The 24,167-nt window shown below is 41.1% G+C and overlaps 1 protein-coding gene across 1 annotated transcript; it reads right to left on the bottom strand.

Annotated features, from left to right (window-relative positions):
• Window positions 1-1,398: 1,398 nt before the first annotated feature.
• LOC143617388 (DNA damage-binding protein cmr1-like) lies at window positions 1,399-3,820 on the bottom strand. The gene is made up of 3 exons (XM_077089965.1): window positions 2,831-3,820; window positions 2,641-2,739; window positions 1,399-2,550 (listed from the first exon to the last, which is right to left on the bottom strand). The coding sequence occupies exons 1-3, from the start codon at window positions 3,118-3,120 to the stop codon at window positions 2,337-2,339; spliced, it is 603 nt and encodes a 200-aa protein (XP_076946080.1). The 5' UTR covers window positions 3,121-3,820; the 3' UTR covers window positions 1,399-2,336.
• Between the last annotated feature and the right edge of the window lie 20,347 nt (window positions 3,821-24,167).

Here is a 24,167-nt window from a genome sequence, read left to right on the forward strand (position 1 = left end):
AATTAGAGCTAAAGAAATTTTTTTGTCCAATCAATCTCTTAATATGGCTGTTGACCAAAAAGTTGCAAGAAATACTAACATATATTACAAACAATAATTATTTTGTAAATAAAAAAGACATGTGGCGAAGTGGTATTATAACAAACGAAACTCCTACTGACCAAACCCTTATTGAAACCCGCAGCAACGCGCGAGCACTTCTGCTAGTTTTTTTAAAATCATATATCAATATATCAATATTTAAAGTTCCCTTATTTATTAACCCTTATTTAAAATCATATATCAATATTTATTAACCTGGACTATTAAAATGTATAGTCTGTGAGGTTATATCAACCTATATATATAATCAACAAGAAAGTAAAACCTTTTGCTACTAATTCAGGTCTATACAACCATACCCAGTACTTCATCTATATATACTAATAATTCTGCTTTAAATTATTTTGTTCATGTAGAAGATTATGATTAATACAGTCTCATTCCGCCACCATCAAATGTCATGTGTTGTAAGTGAATCTTGAATATGCATGTAATGAGCATGTCTTTTCAGTGGTTCTAATTCTCAAAAAGACTAATCAGTACAGGCTAACCAGTCCAGTTAGGTAACAAATGGTCACTTACTAACAATTTGTGTGTCCAACTTCTATAAATAATTAATTTGTTAATTATGATTACCGGATACTTATATTACAATAATAATTTATATCTTTGAAAAAAAATGTTTAGCAAGTAATATGCATTGAAAACAAAATTCAACGACTTTTAACCCATTTGACCTGTTCTCCTTTTGGTTGACCACCTATTTTTATTGGACATGTGAAAAGAGTGTCCATAACATAGCAATTGTTCAAGATGCATTTGATCCTATTGAGACAGTCTTGTAAAATGATGATTATATCACCTTGACTTGCATATTTGTCTTTGCTTTTATATTATTTACATTGAAGAATGTGATATCATTAGAAAACATTGTAACGTTTTACTTTTTATTTTTTCAGTTTTGTTTTCCAAAAACATGAAGCATAGTTAAATCAAAGTCAAATTAAAAGATTAAATTAAAATAAAAAAAAGAGTACATATGTGGGTTGGGTCAACTGAGTATCAACTCAAAATAAGTCATTTTAAAAACTCACTTTTATTCTTGCCAGAGCAGGTTTCAGGAAAATTGGATACGGGTCATCTTAAAAAGTGGTCTATATGTTTCGGGTTTTTTGACTTTTTGATTAACCAACTATAGTTTTTTAAACTATTATGACGCAATAATGTTAGTTGTTTTACAAGCCTTTTTGAACATTATCTTGGTGTCGTTTGTTGCACTAGAAGCTGGTCAACATCGGCTAATATATAGAAAACTAATTAATATGAGTTACAGTACGTAGTTTTATAGTGATTCATAAATTTAATCGTTATATAAACATTGTTGTTTTTCGTTTACTGTGAAAACTATGGATTAACAATGTCCAATTGTTTTAATACTCCAACCATATGGTCAAATTTTACTGAAACTGAAGAAACAAAATCTAATCATGTGAGTCGGGTCAAGTGTAATACATAACTATTTTAATATCACTAATTATTTGTCTTGTCGTATGCTTTGAGGCGGCGATAAATAAGAGACAAACCTTTCTTTTTATGGTTTTTTTTTAAAAGGCGGGATTGTATTAAACACATGCAACAAGCAAAAGCAAGCTACCAAAAAAAACAGAAACACAAGTTTGAATTTACATATTAGTTATAAGAGACGAGCCTTTTCTAAGGTTGTTTGTTCCTTAGGTATACAGTTTCTTCGTCCAGACAAAGCAAACACATCTTAATTAGATAAAGATGGAAAAACTATTGGTACAACTTAAAATGTTGTATAGATTCAGACGAATAGAAATCAAGTTTAGATTCTTCATATGTTGTTCTTTGTTGTTAGGTGAGGTGAATCAATTTTGTGATTCATTTTCATCACACTAAAAACAACATAGACAACCAACTGATCCTAGTGTTGGAGTTTCGTTACCATAAAATTCCACGGAGCGAATGCTTTTGCTTTCTCGCATGCTTGCGAGGTCCCGCCTAAGCACTCGATACCTCTCATCAAACTTTGCTTCAACGATATCATAATATATAGGCATGAGCCCTCGGCTTTTGTTAGTTTAACAAGTTTAATTGTAATTGCTATGCTACAAGCTAGCCAAGAATAATAATAGTAATTTAACGTACATTATATAAGTGCAAAATTCAACCTCAACAAGTCTTTAGTTATATATTGATAATGATTTTAGTCCAACAATCAAGTTCTCATAAAACCACATAAAAACAAGTTTTAATAAAAGCGGAAAACTTATTCATATGTCCCATACATAGACTCTACCTCCGGCGGTAGATGTAGCAAGCACCCCCGGTAAGATCGGATGAGCATCAAAACGACATGGGATTGCATTGATTTCACGATTAGTCATCGTATATGCAAGTTTCCTCTCCCCTACACATATTACATCCACCCCTTTCAGCTTCTTATTCCCGACCATGATGAAACCATCATCCCAACCCCATATGCCTCTACAAATATCAAAAACCAATAATCATGCACACGCGTATATCATATACGAATTCAAACAGGACAAATTAATGTACCAGTCAATTACTTACCTGAATGAAGAAATGAATGTAGGTGTGTTGTTGGAGTGGTTTATCATGGACTGCACATCATAATTTGCTCCGCTCATGAGCCCGATGTTATCGTCCCGACTATATAATATACACATGTGTGCGTGTGCACATGAAAACGTTTTAGTATCGTTAACTAGTGATCGAATAAATGAGGTACATAGATACGTACCTTGTGGTTGCCAGCGAGTTTCCAGAAGGAGAAAAGTAAGCTGAATTGACGCCGCCATTGTGTTTAACAAGCTTAAGTGGCCGAGGATTAAGATGGTCAAGTTTTCTCAAATCCCATATGCATGCAGTTTTGTCTTTTGAACTGGTGGCCATTAAGTTTGTGTTTTGTGAGTTGAAATCAATGGTGTAGATCTTTTCCTGATGTAAGTCCCATGACGAATTAGGTTTCGAAGTCCGTATATCCAAACTGCCAAGACTTCCAAACTCCTCCCCGATAAATAAAGAGTTCATATTGTCACACGGTCTGCAAATCGAAAAAATTGAATGCTCGCTTGTGTATGCTAGACCAAAACTCTCCTTTTCAACATCTAGTAAAAGAATATATCCATCGCAACAACTAGTAATTATCTGCACGCTCACACACCATACACATATATATAATAACAGATCAGTAACATATTATACACATACATATATATGTATATGAACAATCAACAAAATACTTGAATATGTTTCAACAAAACTAGAAGGTATTATGAGTGAAATTAAATAAATAAATAAGTAGGTGGTACCTTGGACAAGCAACGCTGGTGGATAGAAATCCCAGAAACAAGGCTTGTATGGGGTTAATAGACATAGATCCCGTTATCATCTTCATCCGAATGTGTGTTCCAAAACCCAACATTTCCATGCTTCCAACAGCCACCATCCTTGTATCTTTTGTCGGGAAGAACTTAACCTCCGTTATCGCCCCAGGCAAAACTTTTGCAATGTTCTTCCCCTCAAGTTTCATGGACTTCACATCAACCGAACATGAGTTATAAGTGTCTGAAGGATCATTGCTGCTCATTCCCATGATCTTTGTTACCAGCATTTTGTCATCTACTTGACAACTCGTAGATAAATTTTCCATGCTAATCGGTCCTAGCTCTCTTGGTGACTTTTTAAAGCTAATTTCCTCTGAGTATGTTTTAAGTTTTTTTCTAAGCTCCATACTTGAAGAGGTATGTACCCGCCTTAACATCGAGCGGGGCGGGTCAACCCACAAGATATAGACAAGAGGCTTGAAATCAAGATATCATGAAGGCACAAAGCCAAAACCTATGCGCACGGCGCATATCACATATGCTCACGCATCACATATGCTCACGCATATCATATATGCTCACGCATCACATATGCTCACGCGTATCACATGCTCGCGCACCATATATGCTCACGCATATCACATCTGCGCGTGGCGCATCTGCGCGTGGCGCATATCGCATGCTCACGCATCATATATGCTCACGCATATCACATCTGCGCGTGGCGCATATTACATGTGCTTGCGCATATCACATCTGCGCATGAAACATCTGCGCGTGAGAATAAAGAGAAGACTTCGCGCATCCTCAGGATAGGCGCATATCACACGTGCACATAATCAACCTCGTCCTTATCCAAATCAGGATAAGGACAACCTTGATTGTGCTCGTCAGACAACCTTCCAGAAGGTATCCTTTAAGGAATAAGAATATGCTGATGTTGACAGCTGCCAATGAAAGGTGGACAACTCAGCAAAACCCATGTGCTACCACGTGATTGCACATGGGTTACCTGGGTCAGAGAATAATCAATGAAAAAGCACCAGGTGTCCTAAGGACACGTGGCGCAAAGCAACAGGAGGAGGCCAAAAAGACCCTAATGGGATCTGAGCCCAACCATTGGAAACCCTAACACTATAAATACCACACCACCTCCACAAGGGGAGGTAAGCAAGAAAATACATTCCAATTCCTTACTCACTCTCAGATTATTATTATCTTCTCCTACAATCTCTTATTCTCACACCGGAGGGTTACCCCAAAGAGGACCCCTCTGTCCCTTTCTGAGGGGTAAGTTCACGGTGCTGCTCGTTTTGTAGGTGGAAGAACTCATACTCCGGAGAACCATCGGTGAAATAGCATACTCATACCCGAGGAAAGTTGATCGTCTACCAGTGAGCCGATCCACGTTTCTTCATTGGCGCCATCACCTGTTACAACGGCAACAAAATCTCATCAGTTCTCTTTGTAAAACTTCACCATGGTTTCTGGTGTTCGAAACAGCGATCAAGTTCTGGAGGATATTGAGCGTGAGGATGTTAATGAGGGACAACAGTTTCTGAGGGTGCCGCGTGATTTTGCGCGCACCACCAGTAACCATCCCTTCATCACAACTCCTCATAGCCAGACTGAAACTCCTCCAGACGATCTCACGTTCCAAAATTTGACCGGCGCGAAACAAAAAGGACCAATGGGTCCAGAAGATGAAACAAATGACCCTAAAGAATGGCTCATAAACGAACAACGGCGTTTAATGAACAAATACAATGAGCTGGTCAAACACAAAAAGTTAGCCGACCTAACACAAAGGCTCGCGTTTGATAAGCAAACCGTTCAAGGAACAACAAAAAGGGGGCGCGCGCCGGAAGATGGTCACTCTGTTCACACTGAACACGCTGATTTTAGTGATGAAGAAGTGCACAGCATGAGGAAGACGCGAGATACTCATGCAGGAGGCTCACAACTCCGCGCGCACATGAACATGGCGCCTGGAGCCAAAGCCGATCTGGATCTGTACACACCGTACAGCCGACCAGCGAGAGGGCAAGTGGACGTAACCACACCGTACAGGCCAGCCATCTTGGTGAAGCATTCAAAATTCACTGAGCGCATCGCGAAGGTTCCCATTCAACACAAAACCAAGATGCCAAGTGGGTTGGGCAAGTACGATGGCACAACAGATCCAGACGATTTCTTACAAATTTTTTATAACACTGGAAACCTAGAAAGCTGGACGATGCCAACATGGTGTCACATGTTTGCTCGCTGCCTCACGGGCGCGGCGCGTGTCTGGTTCGAAAGCTTGCCGACTGGGCAAATCGATGGGTTCGAAGAGCTATTGGAGAAGTTCCAAGCTCACTTCGTACAGCAGCGTAGACACACGCGCGACCCTGATGACATCATGCACTGCGTACGCAGGAATGATGAAACGATTGAAGACTACATAACTCGTTTCAATCAGGATTCTCTTGCAATTGGAGGTATCACTGAGCAACTCTTGCGCGTGACCTTTATACAAGGTGCGCGCAGTGATCAACTCCGCAGAGCTCTCGTGAGCAGAGATGGCATGCCAACCACTTGGGCCAAGCTAATGGAAGCATCGCGAGTCTTCGCGCGAAATGAAAAACAAATTGCCCAAGATAGAGCAAGAGAAAGAGGGCACCAAGCAGAAGCACCGCGCAACAACGAAAGGAGGGGCAAACAAAACTCTGTATGGTCCAGGTTGCAACAAACCAGTTTTTCTCCCGCAGAAAAGCAGGTGCAACCAAGCTCACCCCAGCCCCAAAAAGACAGTCGTAATCGTGGAGAGGGTGACAAGAGGGAGGGGGCAGAGAGCCGAACAGACCTCTACCAAGAAATGGACTCCCCTCACTAAAACGCCTTCACAAGTGTTAAGCACAAAGAATGTCCAGTTTAAAAGCCCCAAGCCACTACACTATAAGGGACCACCAAACAGTGGCAAGTATTGTGAGTTTCACAAGTCCACAGGGCACAACACCGATGCATGCCACCATTTGAAGGATGCGATTGAAAGAGATGTGAAATCAGGCAAGTTGGCTCACCTGGTGAAAAACCCAAGACCAGAGAATGAACAACCAGATGGAGCCTCAGCCAGCAAAAAGTTCAAAAGAATCTGTGTAGCCGTGGGAGGAAGGCAAGGGCAAAGATCGAGAAAGAGAAGCGCGCAAGTCCAAGGAGATTGGCGCGAGCAACAAGTAATCTTCCCAAAAATCAGGGGAGGCCCTTCTATCAGCAGTCCTCTAGTCATCACTAAACACATTGCTCATTATGAAGTGTCAAAAGTCCTGGTGGACACTGGCAGTGAATCAGACATCATGTATGAGCAATGTTTCAGGAAGTTGGATTCAGCAGACCAAGCAAGGCTCGAAATTGTGAATGCACCAATCTCGGGTGTTTCAAATGAAATCATTCACCCCTTAGGTCAGATACAATTTGAACTAACTATGGGGGATGGGAAACACAAGCGAGCTGAAATTGTCAACTTCTTGGTCTTGCCCACCACTTCATGCCACAATATGATCTTGGGTAGAGGAACGATTGCCCAATTCAACGCTATACCGTCGCTAGCGCACGGCGCGTTGGGGTTCCCAACACCAACAGGTGTAACATTTGTATACCGAGATCATTTGTGCGCAGTGACAAGTATTCCGCGGGAAGGGAGAAGGAAACTTCCAATGGCAAACAACGCGCCAGAGGAATGGATTCTCAACCCAAAATTCCCAGAGCAAACAATCACAATTGGAGCTACGATATCAGACGACACAAGGTTGAGAATGAAAAGATTGCTCACAACGTATATGTCGGTCTTCGCGTGGCAACATTCCGATATGACTGGGGTTCCGCGAGACCTGGCGCAACATTCTCTCAACACGTTCAAGTCCGTAGAGCCAATTGCTCAAAAGAAGAGAATCATGGGGGATGAGAAGGCTAAGGCCATGAATGAGCAAGTAGAGGATCTACTGCGCGCAAACATCATCCGCCCAATACGATACCAGACATGGGTAGCCAATCATGTGATGGTAAAGAAGAGCAACGGGTCATGGAGGATGTGCATTGACTTCAAAGACCTCAACAAAGCATGTCCAAAAGATTGTTACCCCGTCCCAAACATTGACGCGAAGGTGGACTCCGTGGCGCCATTTAAGCTCAAATGTTTTCTGGATGCCTATAAGGGCTATCACCAAATTCAAATGGCACCACAAGACGAGGACAAGACTGCCTTCAGAACCGACAAGGGTGTTTTTTGTTACACAAAAATGCCCTTTGGTTTGAAGAATGCAGGATCCACCTACCAAAGACTCATGGACGCGGTTTTCAACGAGCAAATTGGAAGAAACCTAGAAGTTTAAGTGGATGATTTGGTGATCAAAAGCAGGGAGGAAAAACAAATGCTCAAAGACATCGAAGAAACCCTTTGGCGCCTAAAGGAAGTAAACATGAAGCTCAACCCGAGCAAATGCACATTTGGCGTAGAAGAAGGGAAATTTCTCGGTGTAATGGTCACCAAGGATGGTTTCAAGGTGAACCCAGAGAAGGTGGAGGCTATCCTTGACATGCCCTCACCATCCACCATAAAAGAAGTTCAAAAGTTGAATGGTAGATTGGTATCAATCAACAGGTTCCTAGCGAACCATGCAAGCAAATCTACCCCATTCATTAACACATTGAGAAATTGCCTAAAGAAAAGCCAATTTAAGTGGACGCATGAGGCCGAGCAAGCTTTCAGTGAGATAAAAGAATGTCTGATAAATCTACCTGCGCTCACAGCTCCACTTCCTGGCGAAACTCTAACATTGTACCTGTCAGCAGGAGAGCGCGCCATCGACGCAGTGTTGTTGGTGAATCGCAAGGGAATCCAAACACCAATCTATTATGTGAGTCGGGTGCTGACAGATCCTGAGACGCGCTACTCCATCATGGAAAAGTTAGTTTTGTCACTAACACACGCGTCGCGCAAGCTTCATAGATATTTCAATGGTTATCCTATTGAAGTTCTGACTGGTTACAATATCCAGCAAGTCTTGCGGCGTCCCGCGCTCTCAGGAAGGCTGACAAAATGGGCGCTGGAATTAGGAGAGCACACGATCGCCTATAAGACTCGTCCAGCAATAAAGGGACAAGTCTTAGCTGATTTCATCGCAGAAATCCCTGAAGGAAAAATTGAAGAGGCTCAGCGCGAGGTAGACTCTCCGCGAGCCAATAATGAAGAAAATGTTTGGAGATTATTCACTGATGGAGCTTCAAACAATGAAGGGTCCGGCGCAGGCCTCAAGCTGGTGGATCCAGAAAGTCATGAGTATACTTACGCAATCAGGTTGGATTTCAAGAGCACCAACAATGAAGCTGAGTATGAAGCCCTGCTGGCTGGTCTGCGCATCGCGCACAAGTTCGGAGTTAAAAAGCTAGAGGCCCATGTTGATTCATACTTGGTAGCAGCACAAGTCAATGGCCTTTATGATGCCAAGGAGAACACCATGCCTCTGTATCTAGAGCAGGCGAAAAAGCTCATCGAGCAATTTGACTTCTTCAGAATCATACATATTCCGCGCAGTGAAAACAAGTCTGCTGACGCGCTGAGTAAGATGGCATCAACCAGCTTCGATCACTTTGGCAAAGATGTCAGGGTAGAAGTAATGAGCAACCCGTCGGTGGGAGCGAAGTCTGTCCTTGTAATTCATACAACCCCTTCATCATTGATAACTCCAATAATGGAATTCTTGAAGGAGGGAAAGGTACCGGACGATCGCGCACAGGCGAGGAAGATAAGACACAAGTCGCAGAACTATGAACTGCTTGATGGTACATTATATCGACGCTCTTATCTTGGACCGCTCATGAAATGCCTAGATGCTGAGGAAGCAAGCTATGTGATCAGAGAGATACACGAAGGAATCTGTGGAATACATGCTGGCCCGCGCATGGTGGTTGCCAAGGCAATGAGCGCAGGTTACTATTGGCCAGGCATGTACTTGGACGCGTTAAAAGAGATCCAAAAATGCAAAGCGTGTCAGAGCTATGCGCCAAACACCATGCGGCCAAAGAACAACTTGATTCCGGTGACCTCCGCATGGCCTTTCCACAAATGGGCAATCGATATTGTGGGTCCCCTACCGCAAGCGCAAGGGCGAGTAAAATTTTTGGTAGTGGCAGTAGACTATTTCACAAAATGGGTTGAAGCCAAGCCACTAGCAAAAATCACAGCCGAGGCGATGAAGCAATTTATTTGGAGCCACATCATATGCCGTTTTGGCCTGCCCATGGAAATTGTGAGCGACAATGGCAAACAATTCACCGACAGGAAGATATCCAGCTGGCTCAAGGAATTGCGCATCAACCAAATCTTCACTTCAGTATACCACCCTCAGGGGAATAGCCAAGTGGAGCGCGCGAACCAAAGCATGCTAATGGGCTGAAGAAAAGGTTGGAGGGAGAATCCCATTCATGGGTCGAGGAGCTACCTAATGTCCTGTGGGCGCACAGGACATTAAGCAAAACCAGCAATGGCGAATCCCCGTTCAGCCTAACCTATGGAACGGAGGCTATGATTCCAGCAGAAATTGGATGCCCATCCCATAGAGTGCTCATGATGAGTAAGATTGATAACGGCGCGAAAGAAGGTTGGATCTCAACTTACTTGAAGGGCGCAGAGAAGCGGCTATCATCAGTGAAGCCAAATACAAGAAAAAACTAGAAAAGTATTACAATCAGCGCGTGAAAGAATGCCACTTCAAGAAGAATGATTTTGTCCTTCGAAACAATGAAGCTAGCCGCGCGATACCCCCGGGAAAGATGTCCCCCAATTGGGAGGGACCTTATCAAGTCTCGGAAGAATTGGGAAAAGGCGCATACGCTTTAAAAGATTTGAATGGAAAAAAGATCCCGCGCGCATGGAACGCAGCACAGCTTAGAAAATGTTTCATGTAAAATTTGTCAAGTTTGTAATCAAGGCTTTTTAAGCCATTATGAATAATGATACGCGCTATCTTCTCTTAATGTGTGTTCTATTACCTTTTGCATACATGTTTCACACTTCCCTTTATTAATTTTGAGCAATATGACAACATTGTATTGACATCAAAACAAAAATAAAACGAAGTAAAACATATATGCACGAGCTTCAAGCTCAAACGCGTTAACGAGTTTTAACTCTAAAACGTCAGGGCCTTAGCCCAATAATATGAGCCTTAGCTCAGGGCCTTAGCCCAATAATACGAGCCTTAGCTCAAATCACTCACAAGATCCATCCTACATGCTGCGCAGCTAGACCATAAAAATACCTAAGCACAACTAAGGCAAAGCACATGCCAAAACATAGTTGTTAAGGTCTCAGGTCGAGGTCGCGCATGGAATTGTAATGGATAAAAAACTCATAATTCCCTATAATAAATGCTCGATAACGTCGTGCAAAAGAGGAATAATGAAACGCCAAGGCACGTGTCAACATAGTCAGGATATTGCAAAATCACTTAAAATATGACAAGGATTAAGTAAAATAATTTCCTTACAACCTTGTTCTTATTTCAACGTGCAAGCATATCTTATATTCAACAAGCAAACATGCAATATAAAGAGATGAATGGGGAATGCGCAAGATGCGAATAAGGGAAAAACAAAATTTCATTCCAAAACATAGAAGGTTACAAATTTACAAAATGATGAGATACAAACTGCAAATAAAAAAAAAACATGAAGGGCTTCTCAAGTCTCTATGTCGACGTCAGCCTATTCATCGCCCTCATCATTACCTCCCTCAGCATCTGGCGCAGCCCGCTCCTCGTCATCTCCAAACTTGCCAAAGTCAAGCTGTTCGTCTTGAATGGAGTCGTCTTCTATCACAATAGTGTCAGTAGCGGGTCCTTTGGCCACGCCAGAGCCGCTAGCAGAGGCAGCATTGCCTGCGCCATCATCGCCGCCACCAGCCCCTTCACACTCGTCAAGTAATTTCTTTAGAGCGCCGAGATCGGGCTGATCAGCAAGCAAGGCTATCTGCAAAGCATAAGGAAAAGTGTGAGTACAAAAAGACTAGGAAAATAAGTCAAGGTAAACTCATTAAGGTTAAAATACCTGCTCAAGGATGGGAATGGGAGTATTCAAATACTTCTCCCCCACCTCGGCCATGTCCGCGCACACAACATCGAGATGATAAGGGTAGTCGGATGGGTTCTTCTTCAGCATGCTATATTCACAGCCATCCTTAAACCCTTCAGCTCGACCCACCAAGCGCGAGGCAGCGTTGCAATCCATCACAAGGGTCTGAAACTCGTCTGAGTATTTCATCGCATAAGCGCAACGAGTCATACCCTGTGAGACTAGCCAGTGGCTATCCTGCGCGAGGGAAGAAACAGACATCTCAAGAGCAGGAATCTGAGAGTTTAACAACTCAACAGTTTCCTTGGTCTGTTTCAGCTCCTCTCTGTCAGACGCTGCTGCCGCCAAGGCCTCTTTCCTTTCCGCTCGCGCAGCATCGAGCGCTTCTTGGCTTGACGCTGCCGTCGCCAGGGCTTCATCCTTCTCTGCCCGCGCGGCCTCAAGCTCCTTCTTCAGGTGCGCAACCTCACTCTCTAATGAAGATTTGTCAGTGATAGACTGCACAAGTGCTTGGTCACGCGCCTCTTCATCCAGCTCCAAGTCGCGCACTCGCCGCGCATACTTGGCCGCGTCCGCCTCTGCTGCCTGCAGCTTCTCCCGCGCAGCCTGCAGCTCATGCCCGTGCTTCACGAAGGCAGCGTTGGCACTTGCTCGGTTCTCGCTGAGTTCTGCTTGGAGTTTCTCAGCTCTCTCTCGAGCGTCAGAAAGATTCCAAGCAGATACCTTAGCCTCTTGCTTGGCCTCCGCAAGAGCATCACGCACCTTTACATAATCATAGCGAAGCTCTTGGGAGGCAGCAAAGAACGCTGACCCAGCGAAAAGATGGTCGTTGAGCAAGTCCACGCGGGCGCGCTCCTCCTGAAACCTCCTTTCAGCTGGAGGCACGGAGTGAGCCCAGAAGTCTTCACACACCCCCATGGACTGAAATGAGCTATCCTCAGTAATATTCCATCTCGGGCGGTATATGTGATCGGCTTTCTGCAAACACAAAGCAACGTTCTAGTCATCTAAACACTAGTATGGAAGTCCGCGCAGCGGAGCAAAACGAACTTATACCTGCGGGGAGCAAGCAGAAAAGTCAGCGCCAGCCCCATGAGAAGACTGCGCCACGAAATCTCATGACGCTACAGGGCTTGCGCGGCCGCCATCGGAATCTTCAAAATGAACCTCCTCATCTTCCTCTGTAACAGGCCTTTTCTCCAGCGACCTGGAAAAATCAAAACCAGTCTCGCGAGGAGGGCTGCGCGCAGGAGGAGGTGAGGGAGGTCTCGACGCCGCGAGATCAGCGCGTAAAACAGCCTCCTGCTCCTTAGTAATCCCAATGAGGGGAGATTCAGTGCTTGCAGGAGCAGGAGCAGAGCCAACGGCGCTGGCGCCGGCGCCAGCAGTGCCGCCAGCAGCTTGTGTGCCAGCTATAATGCCTATGAAAAAACCAACAAAGAGAAATGATTCAAGACTTGATCTAAAAAGAAAAAAGTCAGAAAATAAAAGCGCAATATATACCTTGGCGCACCGCCGTTCGCGAGTTAAACATCGCCATGAAGTCCATTTTCCCCCTTTTTGAGGGCAATACAGGGGACTTCAAAGCAACCTTCGGTGCAGCCTCGGTACCTTGTTGCGCCTGAGGTAGATCCACCAAGGTCGCCGGCTCTACAAAAATTTAAGTGAGCATAGATTCATTAATAACTCTATCGGAATCACGCTCATAAAACCCTAAAGTATAAACAAAGTATACCTGTTGAAGAGGAAACAGCAGGCGCAGCGCCGCTTCCCTTTTCCGCCGCCCGAAGAGAGGAGGTGGCGGCACCATACCTCGTGTGGACAGGAGGACTGCCCACACCTTGAGGCAAAGAAGACAAGGAAACCTTGGAGGTAAACCCCTTGGTTTTCTTAAGTCCCTTCGCCTGAGTAGGAGGATCCTGAGCAACAGGGGCATCATCTTTCTTCTGTTTTTTACTGGCCCCTGCGCCAGTTTTCCCTTTAGCCTTACGCTTGAGTTGTGGCACCTCAGCTTCCTCCTCCACCTCTTCTTCCGCGAGCTCCAGCTCATAGTTCTCAAGCGCATCTACAATACGTGCAACAGAAATGTTAACCAAATTTGGTATTCTAAAGGCATAAACATAAGTACAAAGGCCTACCAGGCGCATCGCTGTCAAAGCAAAATCCCAAATCAACAGGGATGAACATATCAGCGAAGCGATCGGGGAAGCCAACTTCCCCAGCGCCCAGCGCGACAGAGCCACCCTCCATATGCTCATCATAGGCGGCGTGGACGTATTCCTTGCTTACTGCATAAAACAAGACAAATGATATCAGCAAAACGAATTATATTCACGCAGAAATAATGCAATGAGCTAATAACTCACATAATCCATCAACTTGGATAACAGGCTCAGTCGCACTGTCGGCCCACCTCCTGCTCATGCCAACCCCCACCAGCGCTTCCTCGCAAATATTCTTGGCGGGGGATGGTTCAGCAGTCAACTTATTAACCCATGCGCCAGTTGGGTTCTTAAAAACATTCACATCCGCGGGCGCAGAAGTGATCGCGCGCATGGTCATGCGGATGGGAATCACACCAGCCTTAATATAGAAAAATTTCTCAGACCAGTCATGAAGGCTCTTGAAGGAAACAGTGCAGCACTTGACCTTCTGACTTCGAGGAACGAATGAGAACCAAGAATCTTGGATTTTTGGCTTATAAAAAAATTGAAAGCGCCGAGGGGTTGGCTCCTCGCGCTGAGCTTTGCACATGAACTCAAAATGAGTCATGCGCACAAGTCCAAAAGGATGGACTTGGGATATGTGAATCCCATAAAATTGAAGCAGTGCACCCATAAACCTTGTCATCGGGAAACGAAGGTTACAGTGAGTGAAAAAATGGCAATATAAGGAGATATAGCCGGTGGGCGGATCTGCCGCCGTTTGGCCGGCCGCCGGAAGCATACAGCCATACTCAGGAAGAAAACCCTGAGAGGCGATGAGACTGTCAAAATCAGACTGTCTCAATTTACAGGGAATCTCATCCCACCTCTTTACTGTCTTGCCCTTCCCCACCTCCTCCGACGAGGCCTCAGCAGCCCGTTTTCCCTTGCCGGTCTTCTTCAAAGTGGACATGACTAATGATTTTACACGGCGTTTGCTTGGGGAGATTGTGGTGTCTGGGTTATCAGACATACAACTGTGAAATCAAACAGAGGTTACTTCAAGAACGGAAATTGGAATAAAAATGGAAGGAAAGGAAAGCTCTGAAATAACAAGGAAGATGAAGAATAACAACTCAAAAGGCTTGCTTTTATAGGCCCAGGAGAGAGAGAAACAGGTACTGATCAGAGTTCACGCGCCCCCACTCGCAGGTGCAAACAAACGCGAGCGCGACACGTGTTCCTGACACTGTGTGAGGGGACATAAAAGGGAACGAAACAGGTACTGATCAGAGTTCACGCGCCCCCACTCGCAGGTGCAGGCCAACGCAAGCGCGACACGTGTTCCTGACACTGTGTGAGGGGACATGAAAGGCAACTGTAGCACCTCGAGCACAAGAAAAGTCTGACACATGTCTCCATCTCTGACGCATGTCAGCACCAACCAACCACGTACATGGACGATTCATTTCAACCACAAGGATAGAATTTCGCGCAACGATGAGAAATAAAAAAGGGAAAGACAAAACCCTATTAAAAGAGAACTATTAAGTCTAATATCTATCTTACCTCGCTCGCGCGAGACAAGACACACATTAGACTGGGGGGCTTGAAGAGGTATGTACCCGCCTTAACATCGAGCGGGGCGGGTCAACCCATAAGATATAGACAAGAGGCTTGAAATCAAGATATCATGAAGGCACAAAGCCAAAACCTATGCGCACGGCGCATATCACATATGCTCACGCATCACATATGCTCACGCATATCATATATGCTCACGCATCACATATGCTCACGCGTATCACATGCTCGCGCACCATATATGCTCACGAATATCACATCTGCGCGTGGCGCATCTGCGCGTGGCGCATATCGCATGCTCACGCATCATATATGCTCACGCATATCACATCTGCGCGTGGCGCATATTACATGTGCTTGCGCATATCACATCTGCGCATGAAACATCTGCGCGTGAGAATAAAGAGAAGACTTCGCGCATCCTCAGGATAGGCGTATATCACACGTGCACATAATCAACCTCGTCCTTATCCAAATCAGGATAAGGACAACCTTGATTGTGCTCGTCAGACAACCTTCCAGAAGGTATCCTTTAAGGAATAAGAATATGCTGATGTTGACAGCTGCCAATAAAAGGTGGACAACTCAGCAAAACCCATGTGCTACCACGTGATTGCACATGGGTTACCTGGGTCAGAGAATAATCAATGAAAAAGCACCAGGTGTCCTAAGGACACGTGGCGCAAAGCAACAGGAGGAGGCCAAAAAGGCCCTAATGGGATCTGAGCCCAATCATTGGAAACCCTAACACTATAAATACCACACCACCTCCACAAGGGGAGGTAAGCAAGAAAATACATTCCAATTCCTTACTCACTCTCAGATTATTATTATCTTCTCCTACAATCTCTTATTCTTACACCGGAGGGTTACCCCAAAGAGGACCCCTCTGTCCCTTTCTGAGGGGTAAGTTCACGGTGCTGCTCGTTTTGTAGGTGGAAGAACTCATACTCCGGAGAACCATCGGTGAAATAGCATACTCATACCCGAGGAAAGTTGATCGTCTACCAGTGAGCCGATCCACGTTTCTTCAATACTCAAAACTTAATTGCTCTATCAAGCTGACAAATATATATGCTTGTTAAATTTAGTACTCCGTATTTGTTAATTTTTATCCCGATTTCTCATATATGTGTCAAACTTAATTGTAGCTTGAATTTCATTTGTAGGGGAAAGTCATCTAACTACCAAAAATATACGGAGTATAAATCAAGTGAAGAAATAAGATATAACAATAATATCTATATCAAGTAAGAACGTACAGCTAAAACCTCAAGATATTTTATTTGTTTAGGTAAATTAATTTAATAATAATTTGTGAGACAAATGTTCACTGTGTATTTGATTATTTTCACAAACATAAAATTAATGTAAAATTATTTTTATATTAACAACAAATTGATGGATACAAAAAATATAGTCATTCTCAGCTAACTGACGGTGATTATAATATAATCCGCATACTGCAGATCCTGAAAAATAATCAGTTGATATGATTCTCATGAATGAGCACAGGTAATATGCCACTAGTGATAGAGAAGAATTTGTTTTTAAATATTTTACACAGGAAATCACTTGTTTCAAATCCTATTTTCCGCGAAATAAAGTGGATGCAAGTGAATTCAAGAAATGGTTAAAATTTAATACGGTTTCAAAGTTTTTTTTTTTTTTTTTTTTTTTTTTTTTTTTTTTACAGAAAGCAATGTTTGAAAGCAAAGACACTATTTAATGAATGGCCGGCTTGATAAACAACACGTGAATATCTTTCTTCGGAACCGACGCATAAAACAATTTCATGAGGCAGAACAACAATTTAAAAGCAGAAGATCCCCAAAATCCTAAATAACGATTCCAATCATACAAAATGCAGCAAGACGAAAAATAAAGATGATAACAATACACCACATATAACCAGCTATTAATGAAGCTCAAAATAAAGATTACCTAAAGAATGACAAACCCATACACATAACTAACTGAAATTTATCAAAAACAAAGTCGAATATCACTACCTCTTTGCGGCTTGATCGATTAGGTGTGGTTGTGGGCTTCGCCGGTTGCTTGTTGTGAGATGCAATGTGAAATGTTGATGGAGGTTCGCTAGAGGGAATATGAAATGTAATTCACAAATCTGTGATTTGGAAGGAAATCACAGAATAAATATACAAGGGCTAATTCTATGGATAACAAATATTCATAGAATATATTCAAAGGGATGTGATGTGATTTGGGAGGAAATCACTATTTGACTATGAAAATTTAATGTGATGACTTGATTTACTCTCCTTCCTTAATAAACTGCACCTAATGGTTTTAGACTACGGTATTACACCGGTTGACCAATGGAAATTCACAAATGTTTTCCCTCATGTTTGTACCATGGGCAACTCTCATTGGGTGTTAGGTGCTTGTAACATTCAGTTTGAGCATGGCTAACCGGGCCGGGTACTGGTGCTTTTGTAGTGCAGAATATGTATCTTAATACTTATTTTAGAGAAGTTATTCAATCTGTTGAAATTTATACCTTAGTTCTGCCTAGCTTATCCACGCTCAATCAATTTTGTAAGGTATCTCTTTAGATTCTGACATCCCAGCTAGACTAGTTTTGGCATCTTTTCGAACTCCCCTAAAACAGTAAAACGGTATATATAAGCTACCTATGTAAAACTCTTGTTCAAGTAGCATCAATCAAATCAAGCCACTCTTCACTCATTTCATTTCATTTCATGTTGGGTGCTTTCCTATCTCTAATACTAATACTACTTATAATACGATCAGCATAGTTAAGACTGTTCACAACAATCTTTCATCCTTTCTTTGTAAGATACCTACCTCTGAAGAACGAAACAGAAATGACAATTAATGCTCTAGTCCAGAGAAGCAATCTTATTAGGTCAGTTAATTCTTATATGCTAATTACTGTTTCCTAATCATGCCAAGAAGGGATGGGGTTTGGGAAGCTCTTATAGGCATGTTTCTTGCTTTGCTTAAGAATCTAGCTTCAGTTCTGATATCTATCTTTCTCTGCTTTCACTACTAGAAAAATAGCTTTTAATGACTAACAATTTATGACTCGCGGCTATTTATGACTTGCAAAGACGTGAGTCATAGAAAAATAGTCATCTTTTCTAAAAATTAGAAGATTTATGACTCACTGTTTTGCGAGTCATTAAGCAATAGTCATAAAATGAAAAAAACAAAGATTTATGACTCTCTTTTTCGCGAGTCATTAAATATTAGTCATAAAATAAAAATTAAATAAAAGAAAATTGTCAATCAACCAAACAAAACCCTAAACCCATCTAACCCGACCAGTTTTAAAAACATTACCCGTTTCAAGTTTTAATCACCCTGCATTCTCCCTCCCATTTTTTCCTAAAAAACCAGACCCTTTCAATCACCCACCACCATGAATCTGCCGGCGTCAGCACCATAGGACACCACCACCAAGAATCTGCCGGCGTCACCACCAGACAATCTCCACCGCACTTCCTCGGCGCCGCACCTCCTCTCCGCTGCAATTCCTCAGGCGCCGCACCGCCTCTCCGCTGCAATTCCTCCGGCGCCGCACCTCCTCTCCGCCAAACTTTTTGAGAATTGCTAAACATGTATAAACTTCTAACACTATTTGCTAATACTATTTGTTTACACACTAGCCTATATTAATATGAACTGTGAAATTATGAACTGTATAATTATTCAAGTATATAATTAAACGTGAGTCATGAAATGTGAGTGATAAAGGCGAGTCATAAAATGTGAGTCATAAGTTATGATTCGCGAGTGTGAGTCATAATTGATTTATGACTGGGCTATCAATGACTCGCATTTGCAAGTCATCTGTACCTATTTATGACTTGCAATGCGAGTCATTAAAAGCCTTTTTTCTAGTAGTGTTTCCTATATGTGTTCTATATGTTGGATTTTAACAAGATTATCAAACTAATATAAACCCATTTAAATGAAAAACGCAGTGGAATAAATTGTTTTAAATCTTGTTATTTAGATTAATACAAAACCGATTTTATATGTGAAAATCCAAGCCCCGGATCCATATAGGAAATTACATGCTTACTGTCACACCCCGACCAAAGGCGGAACATGCCGGGGCGTAACGTATTGATTGGACAGTAGCTCAAAAGACACTAATTAAAGCGACAATAATTATTTAATTTCATTAACATTAAACAAGTACACAAATTCAATAATAAACAACAATTACATCAGTTTTGTATATTGAATAATATCCAAAGGTAAAACTAATTTCTTCGATCTTGAACAATGTAAATTACCTGTACCTATAGCATGTATAAAAATAAAGTTTGTCAACACGAATATTGGTGAGAGTACATAAGTTTTAGTTGATATATATATATATATATATAGATAAGTCACAATTCATATGTAAATGATGAGTATTACAATTCTTATGAAAATGTAAACAACTAAATAGATGTGGACCCGTTCTTATTGATACGAAATCAAAGTACTTGGGTAAATGTATGATCATACTAGATGGGGATAGATGAGGATGAGGTACCAACCACCAAACATAAAATAAACAATTAAGCACATAGAGCATTTATCATAGAGCATGCAATAATCACACATTAACATATATTGAATTGTGTTTTAAATAGATGTGAGAATAAAAATGAGCAAAATAAGGTATACATGCTACCCCAAAATATAAGAGATGGAAAAAGAGGGGTATGTAAACTCACCTTAGAGAATAAGCAAAAGAAAAAAAATACGTTAAGCAAGGTCAAATCCTAACAAGTGTAAGAAAAAAAAAAAAAAAAACACGCTTGAGAGGTAGCAAGGTCAAATCCTAACAAGTGTAATAACGGTAAAATACTACAAGTTAACAATTGGACTAATAGAGAAACGAGGTATGAACGGGTATAGAGAGTGTGGCGTTTTTATTTAAAGTTTATGATTAATAAAGATTACTAATAAATTAATATTGCATAAAATATAATTGTTTATAAAATATTCGTACTTATATTATTAAAGCGATAACCATATTATATATAAAAAGTCATTCGTTTATAAATTACTTAGCCAAAATAATATTATATACCTTAATTTTCGTATTCTAATTAAACAAAATCTTTTTAAGTATTCATTACAAAAATCCTTATAAACATTTAATAACTATTATACATATGTATATATATTTATATATACATAGATATATGTATATATATATCTAGTTTTAACCGAGATTTGGAAAAGCAACGAGTTAATATGATGGTTTTAATAAAATATAAATTATTTATCATTTATTTAGGATTTTAAATCATTGAAAGTAACTTGTTTAACAAAATACAAAACAAAAAAAATAAAACGGGGTGGCAGAGGGTCGAACCCGCGACCTCTGCCGCCAAACGTTCATGAGTTACCCAGCTGGGCTGACCAGCACATGCAAATAGATCTGGTTTTCATTAATTAAATACACTATCAGTTCATAACATATTTGTTTAAACAAACCCTAGAAATCAATTGATCCAATCCGTTTACAATGAATCAAATCAAGTCTTGGGCTTTTGATCTACACAATATCGCGATTCTAACCATGTATACAATTACCTCTAACAACGATCAGAGATGGGTGAACAAGATCAAGCAGGGCCGGCGGTTTATTGATGAAAGAACGAGTTACAAAGAGTGAACTGGTCTAATTAAGTATAGGGGTTTAGGTCTTGATAGCTTGAGTGAGTTGTGGACGAGTTTAATTGAAACATAAACGAGTTTATATAATGTTTTAGGAATCGAATGATCCGCGGTTCGTTTTTGGCATTGAGCTATCAATTGGTTGTTGATTAACACAATTAAGGTATGATTTGGACGCGTTTTTGATCACTTACGTTTATACAAAGTCAATTCCGTGATTCCAGACCTTAATCGTGGGTTATGAAGAATAGGGGGGGGGGGGGGGGCAACAGTGGTGACGGGAAATGGAGAAAGAAGAGAAGGGCTTTGGATAATTTTTGCAATTTAGTCCCTAGACTTTAGGATTGGGTACAAGTGGATAAATGTTAGCTAGGGGTGGATTTTGTACATAACTCATAGTTAAATCGATAAATAACAAAAATAAATCAATAAAAGAATAATACATATGTTTAAACGGCGCGATAATTTATTTAGCATTGAACGTTCGAATTAATAATAAATAAAAATAATCATAAATGATTTATGTGTTGGGCTCCGGATTCGAAAAATAACGAATGTTACACTTACCAAAATCAACAACCATAGGGTGTTTATGTAATACAATCTGTCAAGATGCAAGGTGGATGAAGAAGTTGATGGTTGAATAGCTAGCCTTCAAGAGAGAAGTGCTTTAAGCTTGCATACCCCAAGCCACCAACAAACACCTTGTCTTGCTAGGATTTAATAACACTTGCACACAAAATTTATTCCTTGTGTTTCTTCTTCTTGGCCGAATTCAAGAGAGGAGAGAGAGAGAGAGAGAGAGAGAGAGAGAGAGAGAGAGAAAGTGTGTGCGTGTGTAATATTGCATGTAATGTGTATGGTTTTCTCTTGTGTTGTGTCCCAAGAAAGATATAAAGAGAAAATTAATTTAAACAAAAGGGTGTGAATTCCCCCCCCCCCCTCAAATAGTTGGTCTTACCCGAAAATATTTTCTATTTCTTTCCTAGAAACACACTAATACTCCATGTACTATTCACATTACTAATACTCCAGGTACTAGTCGCATGTCTATTGAAACTTTGTGACATGTAACACTTTTAACATGCCATAAGTTTCATGCAATATATCATAACCATTATCACACACACACACACACACACACACACACACATATATATATATATTATTTAACCAACTTAAATAATATCATAATAAAATCTTTTTAAAAAAATTATCCATATAATTTATTCATTCCTCAAGTGAAATATTTAGAAACCCATTTTCTAAATATCATAAGTGTTAATATTTATTTGTTAGATCATATCTACAATAAATATTATAGTGTTTGTCTAGCTTGTTATTGGGTATGATCATAACGTACTAGGCACATCTATTATAATATGTGTCTTGGGTAGATTGATTCCAACAATCTCCCTATTTGCACAAGATACATAGAAGATTGATGCAAGTAGCAAATACCGCCTAACAACGGTTTACTACCCCTAATACGTATGACGAAGTGCCATTCAATAACATCATTCCCTTCAAGTCCCTTACTTGAAATGATTTAGGTGAATCTATCATTTATCCTTTTGCCTCAAATGTCATGTCAAATCCAAAGACATAGAGTGATCATTCTTTGTTGATTCAAGTTATTAGGCCTTCGACATCTTACTCTCAACGAATAAGAGGGACAAATCCCCTATTGACTACATACGTCTTCTCGTACCATACCTAATCTTAGACTTATGTGCCGTCATGTTACAGTGCAGCGAAGAACTAAGTCAAAGCATAATATTTGGTGAATATCAAGACCCAATATGTATATCAGGTCGGAGGATACTATGATATTCGTATTTACTCAAATTTACTTATGACCACCAATCATAAGGATCCCATGCAGTAACATTTGAGGGCGGGTCAGTCCAATATTTATATACCATAAATATCTATGAACCTTGGCAGCAAACCCTTGCTCTATATTCATACCTTATGAATATCCACCAATCCAAGTTCATAATAGCCTTACCTTCATATTTGTTCCCACAAATATGAATGACTACGGACATTTTGAATAATTAACTTATTCACGGATTTAAACATGCTAAAATGGAACATAACTCAAAAGTCATAATCATAAACCATAATCATATGAATGAGTCAAAATAACAATTGTTCTGATATCCAAATTCAAAATAGATCAAATCCAATCACTAGAATATCGAAGTCCTAAGGCGCAAGTATGACCCTCATGCTTCGGCCTTTCATGGAGCTTCGTGAGAGGATCGCAATGTTTTGACCGGTGTGAACTTTGCGAATACATATCTTTCCTTTTTAAACTACATCCCTTATGTAGTTGAAGCTCCACTCAATGTTCCTTTTCTTTTGTGCACGGGGTCCCTTGATTTGAGTAATCGCACCCTCGTTGTCACAAACGATCTCTAGAGAGTCCCGAATGGTATGGACCACCCCTAGGTCGGCAATGAACTTTCTTATCCATGCAGCTTCTTGAGCTGCCAATGAGGCGGCAATGTATTCCGATTTAGTGGTGGACAATGCTACCACATCTTGTTTTGCGCTCTTCCAAGAGACTACCCCACCATTCATAACGAAAACATATTCCAATTGTGATCGAGAATCATCTCGATCAGTTTGGAAACTCGCATCCGTGTAACCCTTTAGAACGAGTTCCTCCTCACTAGAGTCATATATTAGAAACATTCCCTTTGTCCTTTTAAGGAATTTCAATGTACTCTTGACCGCCATCCAATGGCTACTTCCTGAATTTTGTTGGTATCTACTTGTCATGCTCAAAGCGCATGACACATCCGGTCTAGTGCATATCATGGCATACATGATGGATCCTATAGACGAAGCGCATGGGATTCCTTTCATTTTCTCTTGCTCATCCTTTGAGCTTGGACATTGAGACGCGCTCAATATCCCTCTTTGAATATGTACCAAACCTTTCTTAGAGTTCTCCATCTTGAACCTTTTCAAGATTTTATCAATGTATGCATTTTGGTTTAAACCTATCAACCGCCTTGATAATAGATCTTTATTCCCAAAATATAGGCGGCTTCACCAAGATCTTTGATGGAAAAATAACTTCCAAGCCGGGCTTTTACACCTTCCATGGTTGGAATATCATTTCCAAACAATAGTATGTCATCAATATACAATGCTATGAAAGTAATGATGTTCCCACTAGCTTTCTTATACACACAAGCCACATCAACGTTTTTGATGAATTCAA

Source organism: Bidens hawaiensis, unplaced genomic scaffold (genome assembly GCF_021521415.1).
Source record: "Bidens hawaiensis isolate Kalapana, Puna unplaced genomic scaffold, B.hawaiensis_p1.1 tig00002323_1, whole genome shotgun sequence".
Classification (NCBI taxonomy): Eukaryota; Viridiplantae; Streptophyta; class Magnoliopsida; order Asterales; family Asteraceae; genus Bidens; species Bidens hawaiensis.